This window comes from Ctenopharyngodon idella, chromosome 17, assembly GCF_019924925.1.
Source record: "Ctenopharyngodon idella isolate HZGC_01 chromosome 17, HZGC01, whole genome shotgun sequence".
NCBI classification, from domain to species: Eukaryota; Metazoa; Chordata; class Actinopteri; order Cypriniformes; family Xenocyprididae; genus Ctenopharyngodon; species Ctenopharyngodon idella.
Window position 1 is genome coordinate 12298494 of NC_067236.1, and position 15646 is coordinate 12314139.

At 37.2% G+C, this 15646-nt stretch overlaps 1 protein-coding gene across 3 annotated transcripts in view; it reads left to right on the forward strand.

Annotated features, from left to right (window-relative positions):
- Positions 1 to 1473: 1473 nt before the first annotated feature.
- cnksr1 (connector enhancer of kinase suppressor of Ras 1) overlaps positions 1474 to 15646 on the forward strand; it is a 36985-nt gene continuing 22812 nt past the window's right edge. For all 3 annotated transcript variants that reach the window (XM_051869296.1, XM_051869297.1, XM_051869298.1), the window contains exons 1-5: positions 1474 to 1711; positions 3934 to 4091; positions 7988 to 8190; positions 8317 to 8401; positions 15197 to 15238. In XM_051869296.1, coding sequence (XP_051725256.1) covers positions 1660 to 1711; positions 3934 to 4091; positions 7988 to 8190; positions 8317 to 8401; positions 15197 to 15238 — 540 coding nt within the window. In that variant the 5' untranslated portion in view covers positions 1474 to 1659. The remainder of the gene's footprint in view (positions 1712 to 3933; positions 4092 to 7987; positions 8191 to 8316; positions 8402 to 15196; positions 15239 to 15646) is intronic.

The window sequence follows — 15646 nt, forward strand, 5'->3', positions numbered from 1 at the left end:
AAGTAAGTACACACCTCACAATTTTTGTAAATATTTTATTATATCTTTTCATGTGACAACACTGAAGAAATGACACTTTGCTACAATGTAAAGTAGTGAGTGTACAGCTTGTATAACAATGCAAATTTGCTGTCCCCTCAAAATAACTCAACACACAGCCATTAATGTCTAAACCGCTGGCCACAAAAGTGAGTACACCCCTAAGTGAAAATGTACAAATTGGGCCCAAAGTGTCAATATTTTGTGTGGCCACCATTATTTTCCAGCACTGCCTTAACCCTCTTGGGAATGGAGTTCACCAGAGCTTCACAGGTTGACACTGGAGTCCTCTTCCACTCCTCCATGACGACATCATGGAGCAGGTGGATGTTAGAGACCTTGCACTCCTCCACCTTCCGTTTGAGGATGCCCCACAGATGCTCAATACCCCCCACCCTTTCAACCTCTGCAGCAATGCTGGCAGCACTCATACGTCTATTTCCCAAACACAACCTCTGGATATGACGCTGAGCATGTGCACTCAACTTCTTTGGTCAACCATGGCGAGGCCTGTTCTGAGTGGAACCTGTCCTGTTAAACCGCTGTATGGTCTTGGTCACCGTGCTGCAGCTCAGTTTCAGGGTCTTGGCAATCTTCTTATAACCTACGCCATCTTTATGTAGAGCAACAATTCTTTTTTTTCAGATCCTCAGAGAGTTCTTTGCCATGAGGTGCCATGTTGAACTTCCAGTGACAAGTATGAGAGAGTGAGAGCGATAACACCAAATTTAACACACCTGCTCCCCATTCACTCCTGAGACATTGTAACACTAACGAGTCACATGACACCGGGGAGAGAAAATGGCTAATTGGGCCCAATTTGTACATTTTCACTTAGGGGTGTACTCACTTTTGTGGCCAGCGGTTTAGACATTAATGGCTGTCTGTTGAGTTATTTTGAGGGGACAGCAAATTTACACTGTTATACAAGCTGTACACTCACTACTTTACATTGTAGCAAAGTGTCATTTCTTCAGTGTTGTCACATGAAAAGATATAATAAAATATTTACAAAAATGTGAGGGGTGTACGGTGTACTCACTTCTGTGAGATACTGTGTATATATATATATATATATATATAATAGTCTGTATATCTATATATATATATATATATATATATATATCCCTCTCCTGGTCAACAAGAAACAATGATGACAATAATTAGAAACAACAGAGGGACGTTCACATATTTTTAAAATCATTTGTAGGTAAATATATACAGTTTCTTTCCATGACAGTAAAATCAGTAGGCTACATGTTGGAAATGGGATTTAAAATAGTTTTACTCACTAATGCTAGCAGAAAGGACTAAGTCAAAAGCCCTACAGAGTTAATTAAGCTCATCAAAACACTAGCAAGTTTACAGGGAAGGAGTCTGGCAAACCGAGAGAGAAAAAAAAAAAAGATCTCGGGACATTGAACAGCCTCTGTGAAAGAGTTTCATGAACCCCGCCCAGCAAACTGAGACAGGCGCAGTGCGCGCGGACATCAGCGCAGCACACCATTGGCTGAGACCGCAGCTTTACCTGTAGGAAGGTGTGCCAACCAGACAGACAGCAGGATGAACTTTTCTTTGCTCTGATCTACTTCAGGGATTTGAATTCATGCTCCTAAGATCATGGAGCCCGTATCGTCTTGGAGCACCGAGAGAGTCACCGAGTGGCTCAAAGGTAATGGGGTGTGTTTATGTTTATGTCTGTGTCTTTGAGTTTTTAGAGACCGACAGGTGATTCTGTGTCAGTCGACAGAAAGGTATGGCCGAATAAAACAGGAACGACACAAATCCCTAAGGAACGTAAGGTGTTGGTGGAATGAGGAAGCCCGTTTTAGTTTGTTGCTCGCGCGTAACTAACGCAGCTGGTGAATACAAGAGCGATATAACAAACTTAACAAACTGTATCGTTTTGATACATGTTTCGTCATATCCAAAGAGATAAAATCTGTTGCTGTCATTCTCTGCGAGTCCAGACTGGCCCACATCGTTTTTAACCATGACTCTCTCGCTCCGTTCTGATCCATGTTCTGTGGTTTCGCTTTATCACTCGTAGGCTACTCTTTACGATGTTATTTCTTTTATGCTTTACAATAGTCTTTTGTGTAGCTGTGTGTACATTGTAGTTACATTTGTACTGTAGTATTGCGTAATAATGAACCATTATGGTTATTTTGTGGAGTTGCTTGTAAATATGTATTAATATATAATCCAACTATAAAGTGTACTAAGTAAAACATGGATTCAGTGGACTACAGTGGCTTGGTACTATGAATAGTTTGCTTTTTACCCCAATGAAGGCAACCAATGTTGCCCAGAAAAAAGATACAGTTCACACGAATATCTAGTTATGTGTTAGTATAGATTTTACTGAAGCACTTATAACCTATTAGACTGTAACCGAAGCAACCGAGTCCCTTATGTAAAATGTTTGGTTAGTGTTTGACAAATGTTGGACTAGATTGTATCTTGTGATCATTTAGATCTTGTTTTGGAGCTATGAGAACTCTAAAGGCAGAATAAATATTATATCCAACCAAATGTGATTACAAAGCCTACTGTTAGATGGGATTTAATTTTAAAACAAATCATGGTTATATATACTGTATGTGAGTTACGAATCTAGACTAGAGAATAGTCTCAGATGGTTATAAAATCTTTTGGCTGTGGATGTAGTTGCGTAAAAATCTTACTCAAAGGAATTTCCTTCAGGGCCTAAAAATCTTTGTGTTTTACCAGCTTAGAGGAAAAAGCTTAAACCCTGAATGTTTTGAGTGTTGCGCATGTGTATAAGCATACAGTGGTTTACAGAAAAGTATGTGCAGACAAGAATCCATCTAGTACCTTCAGCTGGATCTTCATCTTGATCATTCCAAATTTAACTACAGAAACTGCTTCTAGGGTGATCTAAAGTGCTTCTTCCTAAAGTAAACAAATAGCAGGTGTGTGTTTTAACATGACTTTCAACAACAGTGTGGTTGCACAGCTTCAGTGTGCATGACCCAGATGCCTCCTGGGCACCTTCTTCATGCTCATTTCCTTCCATTGTGACAGATGTATGGAATTGTTTTCATCTGTGTATATGTGGATTGTTCAGTGGGTCGTACTTGAGCTCATCATGTAGTGGTTTCCTTTCATTCATTATGTGTTGGCATCTCTCGCTTTCTACTCGCTACTCAGACATAATTGTTCTTTCAGTATTTTCTCCGCTATAATAGTAAAAATTATATTTTTGTAGTTTTAGATAGATCATTTTTATTCTTAAATGCATTCAGACTCAGAAGTTTGGGGTTAGTAATTTTTTTAAATGGTTTTCAAAGAAGTCTCGTGCTCACTAAGGCTGCATCTATTTGATCAAAAATACAGTAAGAACAGTAATATTGTGAATTATCAATACAACTTAAAAAAACTGTTTTCTATTTTAATATATTATAAAATGCAATTTATTCCTGTGATGACAAAGCTGAATTTTCAGCAGTCATTACTCCAGTCTTCATTCAGTCTTATTATTATTATCTATGTTAAAGCAGTTGTGCTGCGTAATATTTTTTATATTTAATAATATTTTTCAGGTTTTTTGATGAATATAAAGTTCAACAGAACAGCATTGATTTGAAATAGAAAACTTTTGTAACAATATAAAAGTCTTTACTGTCGCTACTGATCTATTTATTGAATCCTTGCTGAATGAATATATAAAATTTTATTTAAAAAAAAAAATCTTACCGACCCTAGACTTTGTAATGGTAGTGTATATGTAATAATATTTATATTATTATAATATTTAACATTTTTATCCAGTAACAATTGGTACTGTGATATACTTCAGTTCTCTTGAACTATTGATGAACTTGAATTTCTCTGTGCTAACATTGTGATATTTCTGTGTGTGTCTGTCAGGTCTGGATGCTCCTCTACATCAGTACTCATTTTCTGAGTGGCAGCTCTCTGGCTCAGATCTGCTGCAACTTTCCTCTTCCAGGCTGGAGAAACTCGGAGTGCATAAAATCGGACATCAGGAGCTAATACTAGAGGCTGTGGAAAAACTCTGTGCTTTGGTAGGACTCTGTCTGTGTGTGTGTGTGGGTGTGTGTGTGTGTGTGTGTGTCCAATAATCTTTGTGAAAACATCTAAAAATGCTCCCAGTGGACTAAATAATACCTTAATTCACACTTCAGGAAGACTTTGGTGCTAAATTTAGTTTATTTATTATTAGCCCTTTGTTTAGAACAATGGATGTGAAAGGAGTGTTATAAAGAGGATAAAGTTTGGATTTGAGTGTATGATTTGTGGATACAGGGTGTAATTGTATTGTAATAATTATTCTGTGTTAAGTATTTCTGTATGGATATTTGTTAGCATATGCATTTCATATGCTTGTCTGCTGCCCATATTGGAGCCTCTGTTATGGAGGGGAGGAATGCTGTAGCAGTTAAATGAGTCACTATAATTTTTTAAACGGTTATAGCATTAGTCTGTGAAGGAACTGTTCTCTCATTCTCTCTCTGTGAATTTCATTACATCTGTGAGAGCTGCTCACCCTGCTGACTTTAGCTGTATTCTCAGAGGCCTGTAACACTAACAAAAACCTAAGCCAAATCTCAGAGGACATTCTTCCACAAGTGCCTGGACTATTTTTTGAAGCGGTTTGCACATCCATGCTTGTCTTCAGTCATCTCATCTGTGTAATATCATGGATTTAAAGTGTACTTTACATTCAGTTTTAAGAAATAAATAGTACAGTCATTTTCACTTAATTTTCAGAGCATAAATGTGTTAATTGCTGACTCGCTGACTGAAGCTTCCAGGGAGCTGACAGTGGATGTGCTCCATGTGTTGTAAATGTTTTACCCGCTGGGAGGATTAATGTGGACCTGATGGTGCCAGGACTCCCTGCGTGTGTCGTAACAGCAACTGCTCCTGCTTTGCTAATATAGCAGGAGAATTTTCCAGGTGTTTGTTAGCAAACCTCAAATCTCAGGACTCTCTCAGGAAGAAAGGTTTGGTTGACATTAATTATGCTGAGTGTGTGTGAGGGAGAGAAAGAGAGAGAGATGAAGGATAGAAAACATGCCAGAGATTTCAGAGTGGAATAAAAGGGACATAGTGAGTGATAAATTGACATCTGAACGTTATATACAAGATATATACGTTAATTAGGGGATTCAGATGATTTTAATAGAGCAAAATGTAGAGAATTGTGATTTATTATTCTGTTGGAATTCAGAACACATGTACTTATAAACATACTAATAGGCCGTTCACACAGAATGCGTTTTTGTATACACTACTTTTCAATTGTTTTTCTATGTAAACGTGTGTTTGATAGACTGTTGTGCTCACGTTTTTTTGCCTCATTTTAATGGTGTGTTCAAGTTATGTCAGAAAGATTGTATTTATGATTTGAACACATGAACGACAACACAAAGTTGTAATTACAAGTGGGAAACTCTCTTTAACTTTCTTTAAGAGTCTTTCTGAGTTGGGGGCGTCAGTGAGAAAATATGGTTGAAATGAAGATGAGTATGACAAGAGTATGTCTGAATTCACAGTACTGGTACCTGAAACGTACCTGGATGACTTTCTTCTTCCGGCGAGATCCTGAAGCATACGATGGACACTTTACTATCCCATGAAACCATGGGAGAGGATTTGTGAATTGAGTGTTGGATCTATGACGTTACTTTGTAGGCCATTCTGCAGTTAGCATCACACTGGTTCCTTCAACAAAAACCCAATAGGATTTTCCCATAGGCTTTTGGATTATCTGAAAATATAAGCTCTGTGATCAACAAAAGTTAATGATGCTTACAAGTTTTGTCCATCAAGATAATTTTCACAGACGAACACTTTTATGACTTTTGAAGCCTAAATGCAGTCACCAGAAGCAAAAAGCTAAAGGAAGGCTATAAATGAACTACACCACGGTCCCACGATTTTAACATCACCACCACTAAGCCTCCGACAACTCTTTTATTCTTTGTCTAAAAACATTTTCCCTTAAGTTTGAATTAGTATTATTTGTACAGTAAGAGTGCAATAATACGCATAACTAGGCTGTGAAAGCGGACTGAGCTTACCTGTTCGTCGTGATGACGTTTAATGTCACCCATCTGTAGTCCGATTTAGCCACTTGTTATCAACCGTCTTTTTCAAGACGCGTAACAGTGCTGAAAAGTAATGGGTAGGGTAATACTGATATATCTCGTAGAATAAAACGTGAAAGTATCTTGAGCTTGTGTTAACGCGGACCTTATTTCAGCCATTTAACCAAAAACCCATTCAAAAATTCCACTGACTACAGGACAGTGGAACCGGAAGTGCTAAAATGCTAACTCGCTTGCGTCATAGTTCCACCACTCTGAAGCGACATAACTGACATTGTAGGTCACATGATAATGACAACATGGCGGATGTAGTAAGATTACATTCATACTATATAGGACATAATTTTTTAGCACTCGCAATGTAAGTACTTATTCAAAACAAGTACCTACTTAAGAGAGTATTTGATTTGGACGCAGCCATACAAAATGTGCAGAGCAGTGTGGGTCCCCAGGAACAAGATTGAAAACCACTGGAATATATATAACGATTCAATTTACGGCACCTTCATAAATTGAATAAAAACTTTTTTTTCATTCTACTTTAAAGGGTTAGTTCACCCAAAAATGTAATTTCTGTCATTAATTACTCACCCTCATGTCGTTCCAAACCTGTAAGACCTTCGTTCATCTTCAGAACACAAATTAAGATATTTTTGATGAAATCTGAGGGTTTCTGAACCACACATAGGCAGCAACGGCATTGCATCTTTTGAGGTCCAGAAAGGTATTAAAGACATCGTTAAAATAGTCCACATGACTACAGTGGTTCAACCTTAATGTTATGAAGTGATGAGAATACTTTTTGTGCGCAAAAACAAAACAAAAATAACGACTTTATTCAACAATTTCTTCTCTTCCCTGTCAGTCTCCTACGCAGTTGACATAGTGAACATAGTGCAGTACTTCTGTGTTCTACGTCAGAACGGCGACTCATTATTGGCAGGCTCCTGCATCAGCATCACACGCATGCATCGTGGAGCTCACATGTACAGCGTTGACCAATACTGAGCCAGCGTTTGGATGTAAACACAGAAGATCTGCGCTGCGTTCACTACGTCAACAGGAGACTGACAGGGAAGAGAAAAAATTGTTGAATAAAGTCGTTATTTTTGTTTTGTTTTTGCGCACAAAAAGTATTCTTGTTGCTTCATAACATTAAGGTTGAACCACTGTAGTCACATGGACTATTTTAACAATGTCTTTAAAGGAACACTCCACTTTTTTTGAAAATAGGCTAATTTTTCAATTAGCAATTATATTACGCAGCGTCTCTCACAAATGTCTCCATGGTGGTCACAGGTGCTGCGTAATATCATTGCGCCTGCTGCACCCATGGTACGGCAGCAAAGTTCCTTATTACGCCGGAATGAGAGTATAGTTCCTAGCCATATCGGCCTAGAAAATCGCAACTTTTTATTTTCCGTCGGTCTTGGTACATGATGTAACTACAGAAGAGTCAAGTTTTAAATAGGACTATGCTAAGCTATGCTACCCAGAGATCGGCTGAATGGATTCGAAAAAGATAAAACTCAACTGTTTAACTTTAGGGGAGTTGAAAAATGAGCCTATTTTCAAAAAAAAGTGGAGTGTTCCTTTAATACCTTTCTGAACCTCAAAAGGTGCAATGACGTTGCTGCCTATGTGTGGTTCAAAAACCTTCAGATTTCATCAAAAACATCTTAATTTGTGTTCCGAAGATGAACGAAGGTCTTACAGGTTTGGAACGACATGAGGGTGAGTAATTAATGACAAAAATTTCATTTTTGGGTGAACTAACCCTTTAAACGCAAAAACACGTTCTGAACACAATGTGAATGGCACCTAACATATTTCCCATGTCTGCACAGACATACAGTGTTGGTGGTGACAATCTGCGTAGTGTGACGGAGAAGCTTCGTGCAGTGGCTCACACTCTACAGATGAGCATACAGGGGCGCTGGCGTGTCAATACCGTTGACGGACAGAGCACCGCCAAGCTGCCACAACAGGTACTGCAGGCGGTGGTGGACGTTATCACAGCATCCAATGGACTTGCGTCTATGCTCAGCAGGTGAGAATCACAGTCTGAACCACAGAACGATGTTTACCGTTTTTGTATTCAGGCCATGAGTTTGAGCATGGAGTAGTGTTGTGATATTTTGTTCATTCTCAGTCATAATGTGTATGCCTTTTACAGGTATCAGTTTGCACAGCAGACTGGATACACAGCAAATGAGAAAGTCACCGCTCTGTGTAAAGATCTGGATAACACAGTGCATAAGGTGAGTGTGTTCATGTTACAGTGCTTTAAAGGGAGATTTCAATCGCAAATGAAAATTGTGTCATTGGTTGCTCCACCTTACAAACCGGTATGAAACACCTTCTATGAAACACAAAAGGAGTATCCAAGCTGCTTTTTTCCATACAATGAAAATGGGGTGGTGGCTGTCAAGCTCCAAAAAAAAAAAAAAAAAAAGAGGAAAAAACACCATAAAAGTGGTCCATATGACTTGTGCGTTGTATTTCAAGTCTTCTAAAACCATCAGTCTGAAGTGACCAAGGTTATATATATAGGTTATATAATCTGTCCATACTTCTTATTTGTGGTATTATTTGTACAGCTTGCTAACCCAAGTTTTTTTTGAGATGCATTTTGCATGTTGTCCAATAATTGCTTTGTTTGTTTGCTTCATGCCTGATATTCAGAAACATACTAATGCTGACAAACATATGTTTTTCATTATGTGTATTCACTGGACTCAAGAGGGCTAAGACTGTCCGAGAGAGAGGGAGAGCAAGAGAGAGAGAAAGGGGAGGGGCATTAAAAGACAGTCTATGAGAACTGAAATGAGAACTGTTTTGGTCGTGTGTTATTCACCTGTGGTGAGCTTACAGAAGAAGAGGTCACAATATATTCACTCCTTCAGAAGATTATCTTTCATCTGGACATGGAATAGTAGGTTTGTTTTCTTTTTGTTGTCTATTGACAATTTTATATTATAATAGGTTTTGATTGCTTATTTGTTTCCTAATTTTCAGCTATTCATTCATCTCATATACTTCTACCTAGAAAGTTTAGCAAGTTTACCAGTCTTACGGTTTATGTGGCTACACAGACCCACACACACACATAAAAACATGTTGACTTACAGTGTTGTTGGAAATCAGATAGCATCTATTTCAAGATCGGTGTTTGCTTTATCATTAGAAAGGCATCTGAACCATTTGCTCTATGTTTCTCGCAGATTTCTTGTTCGCCTTAAAAGTTTTATGGACTTTTTTTTGGTGCTGTTTGTGTAATCACGGAGGAAAATAACTAAAAAAGGCTTTGAATCGTTGATGATGTGACTCAGTCTTCCACTCTGAGAGCAAATAGCATTGCTAAAGAGGGGAAGGAAAGTGTGGAAATGAGAAAGAAGCTAAGTGTGTGTGTATGGAGAAACAATGTGCTATGTGCACACTAAGAATGTTGACACTTGATGCTATCAGCTTCTTTCTGTCAGCTGCCACACACACACAAACACAGTGTAAATCACTAGCGAGTTTTTTTTCTCTCTCATGATGTTTTGTCGCTAAGTTCATTTTCCTAAAGCTGATGGTATCTTTTCCGATTTAAGTGCATTGTTTGTATACTTCCTGTTTACACTAAAAACCAAATTCTGTGTTTATTATACTGTATGTGCAAATGGTTTCTTGTGCAGCGATCAGTAACTTAATGTAAGAATGGGAGCAGTAAAAGAAGAGTTAATGTACAAACCGAGGGCTGTTCTGGATCACCGATCCTTACACGATCATTCTTACATACAGTGGGGTCCAAAACTCTGAGACCACCAGTGAAAATACACATTTTATATTCTTTATTTTCAATCCCAAGTTTGGGGTCAGTAATGTTTTTAAAGGTTTTTATTTTTTATTTTTTTAAATGTTTTTGGAAGAAGTCTCTTATGCTCACCAGGGCTGTATTCATTTGATAAAAAATACAGTAAAACAGTTATATTTTAAAATACTATTTCGGTACAATTACAAAAGACTGTTTTCTATTTTAATATTTTATTAAATATTAATTAATTCACAGAAATGTAACAGAAATCATTCCAATATGCTGATTTGGTGCTCAAAACATTTCTTATTATTAGCAATATTGAAACCATTTGTGCTGCCTAATTTTTTTGGGAAACCAAAATTTAATTTTTTTGTACTTTGATTAATAGTTAAAAAAACAGCATTTATTTTAAATAGAATTTTGTAACATTATAAATGTTGATCAGTTTAACGTATCCTTGCTTAATAAAACTATACATTTCTTAAAAAAAATCTTACTGACCCCAAACTTTTAAGCGATACTGTATATATAAATAATACTTTCATATATTATATTAGATAGAGATGCACCGATATATCGGCCAATAATCGGTATCGGCCGATAAAAGCAAATTTTCACGCTAATTTTCAGTCAATCAAAAGAGGGAAGGAAAATGCACTGAATTTGTGCTTTGTGTAAAGAAAATGCTAAGAAACCAGTTTGCTGTTTAATATTAATAGTAATTATATGAATTAATAACATTCAGAAAGTTAGGAAATATTAATTTAATCTTCAGAATTTAGTTAATGTGTATTTATTAATTTGAGTAATGTTTGTTTATAACTGATACCAGTTACTCTGAAACAAGTTGATGAAATGGAGAGAGTAAAGTTTTTACATTTCTTTCAAAATATAATAATTAAGAACATAATGATTAATTATTAATTATTAATTATAATGAAATTATCATTAATTTAAAAGAAGGTATAAAAGGCAGAATCCCCAAACTATCGGTATCGGTATCGGCAGATATCACTCTGAATAATCGGCTATTGGTATCAGTGGAGAAATTTAGTATCGGTGCATCTCTAATATTAGATGTGTAATGTAAGTTGTGTTCAATATAACCCAATGTTTCATTGCATAAGGATCTGTGATCCAGAACAGCTTTCGGTTTGTGTGTGTATATTTATTAAATCACATATGAACTCCTAAATCAAAACAGATCACATCTGACTGAGGCCAGACCACTCCAGTCTCTATTAATAATTACAGTGGGGAATTTAAGTCTAAAGGTTTCTGGGAATAAAGTGTTCATTCTGCTTACATTTTAATAAGTTTCTGACATTTGAAGCCATGAAGGTGAGTGTTAGAACAGGTGTTAGGGGACAGGTGGGCCTCTGATCCTCATAGAAACCACGTCACCTGAAGCCAAAGGTCAACATGTCAAGCAAACCTTTCTGGTGATACTAGTGTGTGTCATACATGGATGACTGTGTCTTGCTCACTGGTGTTGAGTGGTGATTTTGATGAACAGATGAACAAATATTTAGTGTCTCCAGGGTGAACCCAGATATGAAGGGAAGCTCTTTTTTTATTAGAGATATAATTGCATCTGTGCATGTTTTGGTGTTTTTCTGTATTGGCAGCACTGCCCTGGGAGTGTGGAATAATTAGCAGTCAGATGATGACTTTATTGAAAAAGGGGGGAAAGAAAGGGAGGAGTAATGAACTTAAAAAGAAGGAGAGGTGAAGTAGTGAAAGATAGATTAATTAAAAGAGAGATAACAGGCAGGGAGTTAGAGAGAGGGTGCAAAAGGAGATTCACACACTCACACACACATACTGTACTAAAATAACACATCAGTAGATTAGGAAGAAAAGGTCACGTCGATTAGACAGAAGTACTGTGTGTGCTTGTTTTATCATTTTTTACCCTAAATACACTTTTCCTTCAATGTTCACATGTCTGAAGTTACTTCAGAAATGTCTGAAGTATAATAGTATAATATTTGCCGGTTTGCACTGAGAGGAAATGGTTGTTTTATTTAATAAACAGTCTGTGTCATGGAATTTTAGAAGTAGTCTCTTCTGTAGAGTGCCTCAAATTAAGGTCAGAGTTCTAGAAGGTAGTACAGTATGGAATGCAAGCTTAATAAACATACTAAAATGCCTTATTGACATTGTAAAAATGTAGAAAGGTTTCTGTGAGAGTTAGGTTTTAGTTATCTGGTATAAAATCTCATCAGCACTAGTACAAAAACAACAGAAGTCAATGGAAAGTTTCCACCATGATAGGAAAACAAGCGCGTGTGTTGTTTATGCCTTTGAGAGGTGTAAACAAATCCATGCAGGATGTGGGGCAGATCCTTTTTTAGTATCTCCAGGTCTGTTGGCCTGTGACCCCTTAACAGAACATTTGATTTAGCTGTTTGTCTCTGCCTAGAGACAGAAGCATTTATATACTTCGGTTTGCTCTATTTTTGTCATTGTATGCAGCTGCAAATGCAGTTATTTGTCATGCTAGTAAACCATAGAAAAAGAGAGGAAGAGGAAGATATAGAAGGGGGAGACAACAGCTGACCTGTGTTTTATCACTGAGGGAAGCTCTCTCTCTTTCTGCAGTGTTGAAAACAGAGTTAATGATCATTGTCAGTGTGAAATGAGGGGCTTTGTTGAGAACTAGAAGATAACAAGGTAAAAGCTTTTGAGCTGAATGAAGCTCCTTTGTGTGAGGATGTCAGCCTCAATAGAGCTAAAAGACCAAGAAAATAGCAGAACTGGGGAGAAAATAAATATCAGGTGTGTCTCAAAGAGGTCTCTCCTTTTCAGTTTTCAGTTTTAGTTTTCAGTTTTGTATTTGCTCAGATGCGTACATGCAAAGAAAATAGGACAAAAACTAGAACATATATCATATACATATCAACATATATAAACTAGAACAAAATATCTATAGTGATTAAAAAAGAAATTTTAAAATGTTGGAGTTGCACTCAAAAATGGAGGCAGATCTAAATTTGAGCTTGCAGCTGATTATACAAAAGTGTTTGGAGGGATAGTTCACCCTAAAATGAAAATAAAGTCATCATTTACTCAACCTGGTGTTCTAATGCCGTATGTCCTTCTTTCTTTTATGGACCACAAAAGGAACATTTTTTAAAAAAAATGTTCTGCTCGTGCTCGTCCATATAATGGCTGTAAATAGCTTCAAACTTTTTTTAAAAAGACGTAAAAGTATCACAGAATGATCCCATGTGAAGTTCCATATATTCCAAGTGTTCTGGGGGTATACAATAGGGTTTAGTGAAAAACAAACTGAAATTTAATGTATTATTCAATAAAATTCTTGACCATGGCCACTGGGTTAATCTGCACGGCTGCACGACATGCACACAAGATTAACAAAAACACGGCATGAAATACAATGCTTGGAAATCCCAAAAAAGTATCTGTGTACTTAAAATATCACCGAACTGAAACTCTGTTTGTCTGATGGCAGTCAGAACGACAGTTGACACATGTGAACGTGATAACTTCTTGCCACGACGAACATAACGGATATATTCACCTCAGAGAAGAAGGTACATGGATTGTAATTCATGTCGCATTTTTGTTAATCTTGATTTCTCACAACTTGTGTGCTTTTTCTGAGCGAGACGGAGTGAACTGTGGCGCTAATAGAGTCTAACGAACGCGCACGTCGTGCAGCGTCGCAGAGAAGACTAACGACTAAGGTCAAGAATTTCATTAAATAATACAATAGTTTTCGGTTTGTTTTTCACCAAACCCTATCGTATACCTCCAGAACACTTGGAATATACGGCATGGGATCTTTTTCTTCTTTTTAAACTCTTTTTGTGGTCCATAAAAAAAAGAAGGGCATACGGCATTAGAACAACACCAGGGTGAGTAAATAATGACATAATTTTCATTTTAGAGTGAACTGTCCCTTTAAGCAGATAACATGTTTGGAGAAGTTCGGCATACGTCACCAGAGAATAAAGTCAATTCTGTGAAAATCTGTATTGTTCTGAGTCATATTCAACCCGCATATCTTTTCCTAGATGTGAGTAGTGTGAGATTTATTGTGGTCAATCAGCAAGACTGCTGTCAAATCAACACTAAGGACTGACCTGTGCTTGAACTGCACCATATTGACCTATAAAAAGACACTTCTTTGACAGGGTGTGAATATTGAAGACATTACACTAAACTAAGACATGACCAGTGTGTGTATGTGTCCTGTTTGACCTTCCACATCCTGTCATTCCATTCACTTTTACGTTTACATCTGTTTCCATGACAATGGCACATCTTACTTCCAAGCACTTGTGCATAAAAATCAGTTTGGAAGCATAACCATATGCTTATCCAAACACCTCAAACAAAGCAGATAATTGCTCTCATTTAAAGTGCAATCCCAGCAGCCTCTTGTGTTAAAGCACCAACTCTCTTTCAGATCTCTCTTTCAATCTATTTATACCTTTTTATGTCTCTGAATCTGTATTCCACCTGGTCATTTTTTACATTCTGACTTTGTGCCTACATGTTTTTTTTGTGCATCGCTCTGTCAGAAGGGAAGTGACACACTTGTTTAAAGTAACGAGAAGTGACCCATCGGTGTCACACACACATACCTCACACAAAAATTCTTCAGCTGCGTGCATTGTCATATCCTCTCTCTCACACACCTGAGTAGTAGTTTAATGCCACAGATGGACTAACTGAAAGCATTCAGCTACAGATCTGATGTTGGATATGAGCCCTTGTTTGTTTTTGTTTTATTTCTACTGAACTTCATGGCTGAGTGAGTTGTATATTGGCTGAAGTGAATCTGTTAGTGGTCTGGGATTCAATGTTTATCTTTAGGGATGTTGCATAAGATCTGGCTCATCAGTAAATCTGGTTTGAACATTTTCTGTTGCCACGGATCCTCAGAGGCCATCCTAATCCTTTAATTAGACTATGATCTACATGTTCCAGGCCTTACGTATGAGAGTGTGTTTGTGTGTATGTAATCTTGTTCTTAGTTCTGCTCCTGTTGTGGATTAAATGGTCTGAGGGTTGTTGGCTGAATGTTAGCGGTGTGTAGCGTCACTCTGTTTAAGGAAGTGTTTCATTGAGAGGGCTGAACGAGCTGAATCAGCCAAGGAGTGAGTGGGTTGGGTGAACTCTGTGTTTGTAGACCTCTGGATTGTGCACCAAAATCCTCAGTGGGTGGAAGCACTTGCATTTTTAGTAAATGTTCTCAATTCTCTCTCTCTCTTCCCTGTAGGAAACCGCCGTGTTTGAAAAAGAGAAGGACATCATCTCCATAGTAAGAGATCATGGGTCTTCTGTTTTCATTCTTACTTTCTGCATGTCTCTTGACTCTTTGAATTAATATGAACCTTTATTTATATAAACATTCTTTATATTTTTGTTGTTTTCAAACATAATGCATATCATAGTTATTATGTGTTAATATGTGAATGGTAGTGGCAGAGAAATGACACATTTCAGATTCTGTGGTATGCTGTAATTTAGAAACACTCACAAAAATACTTTAGAGTATTGAACTTGCAATGAAAGAGCAAATGTGCAGCTTTTGTTACTGCACATTATTAAATATTAAAAGTGTGGTATAGTTGAAGATGTATTTACTGTGCTAAACAAGAGTCACAGATATGTTGATGAAGCTTAAAGCTTAATAAAGCTTTTTTAGTTCTCCCAAAAATATAATTTC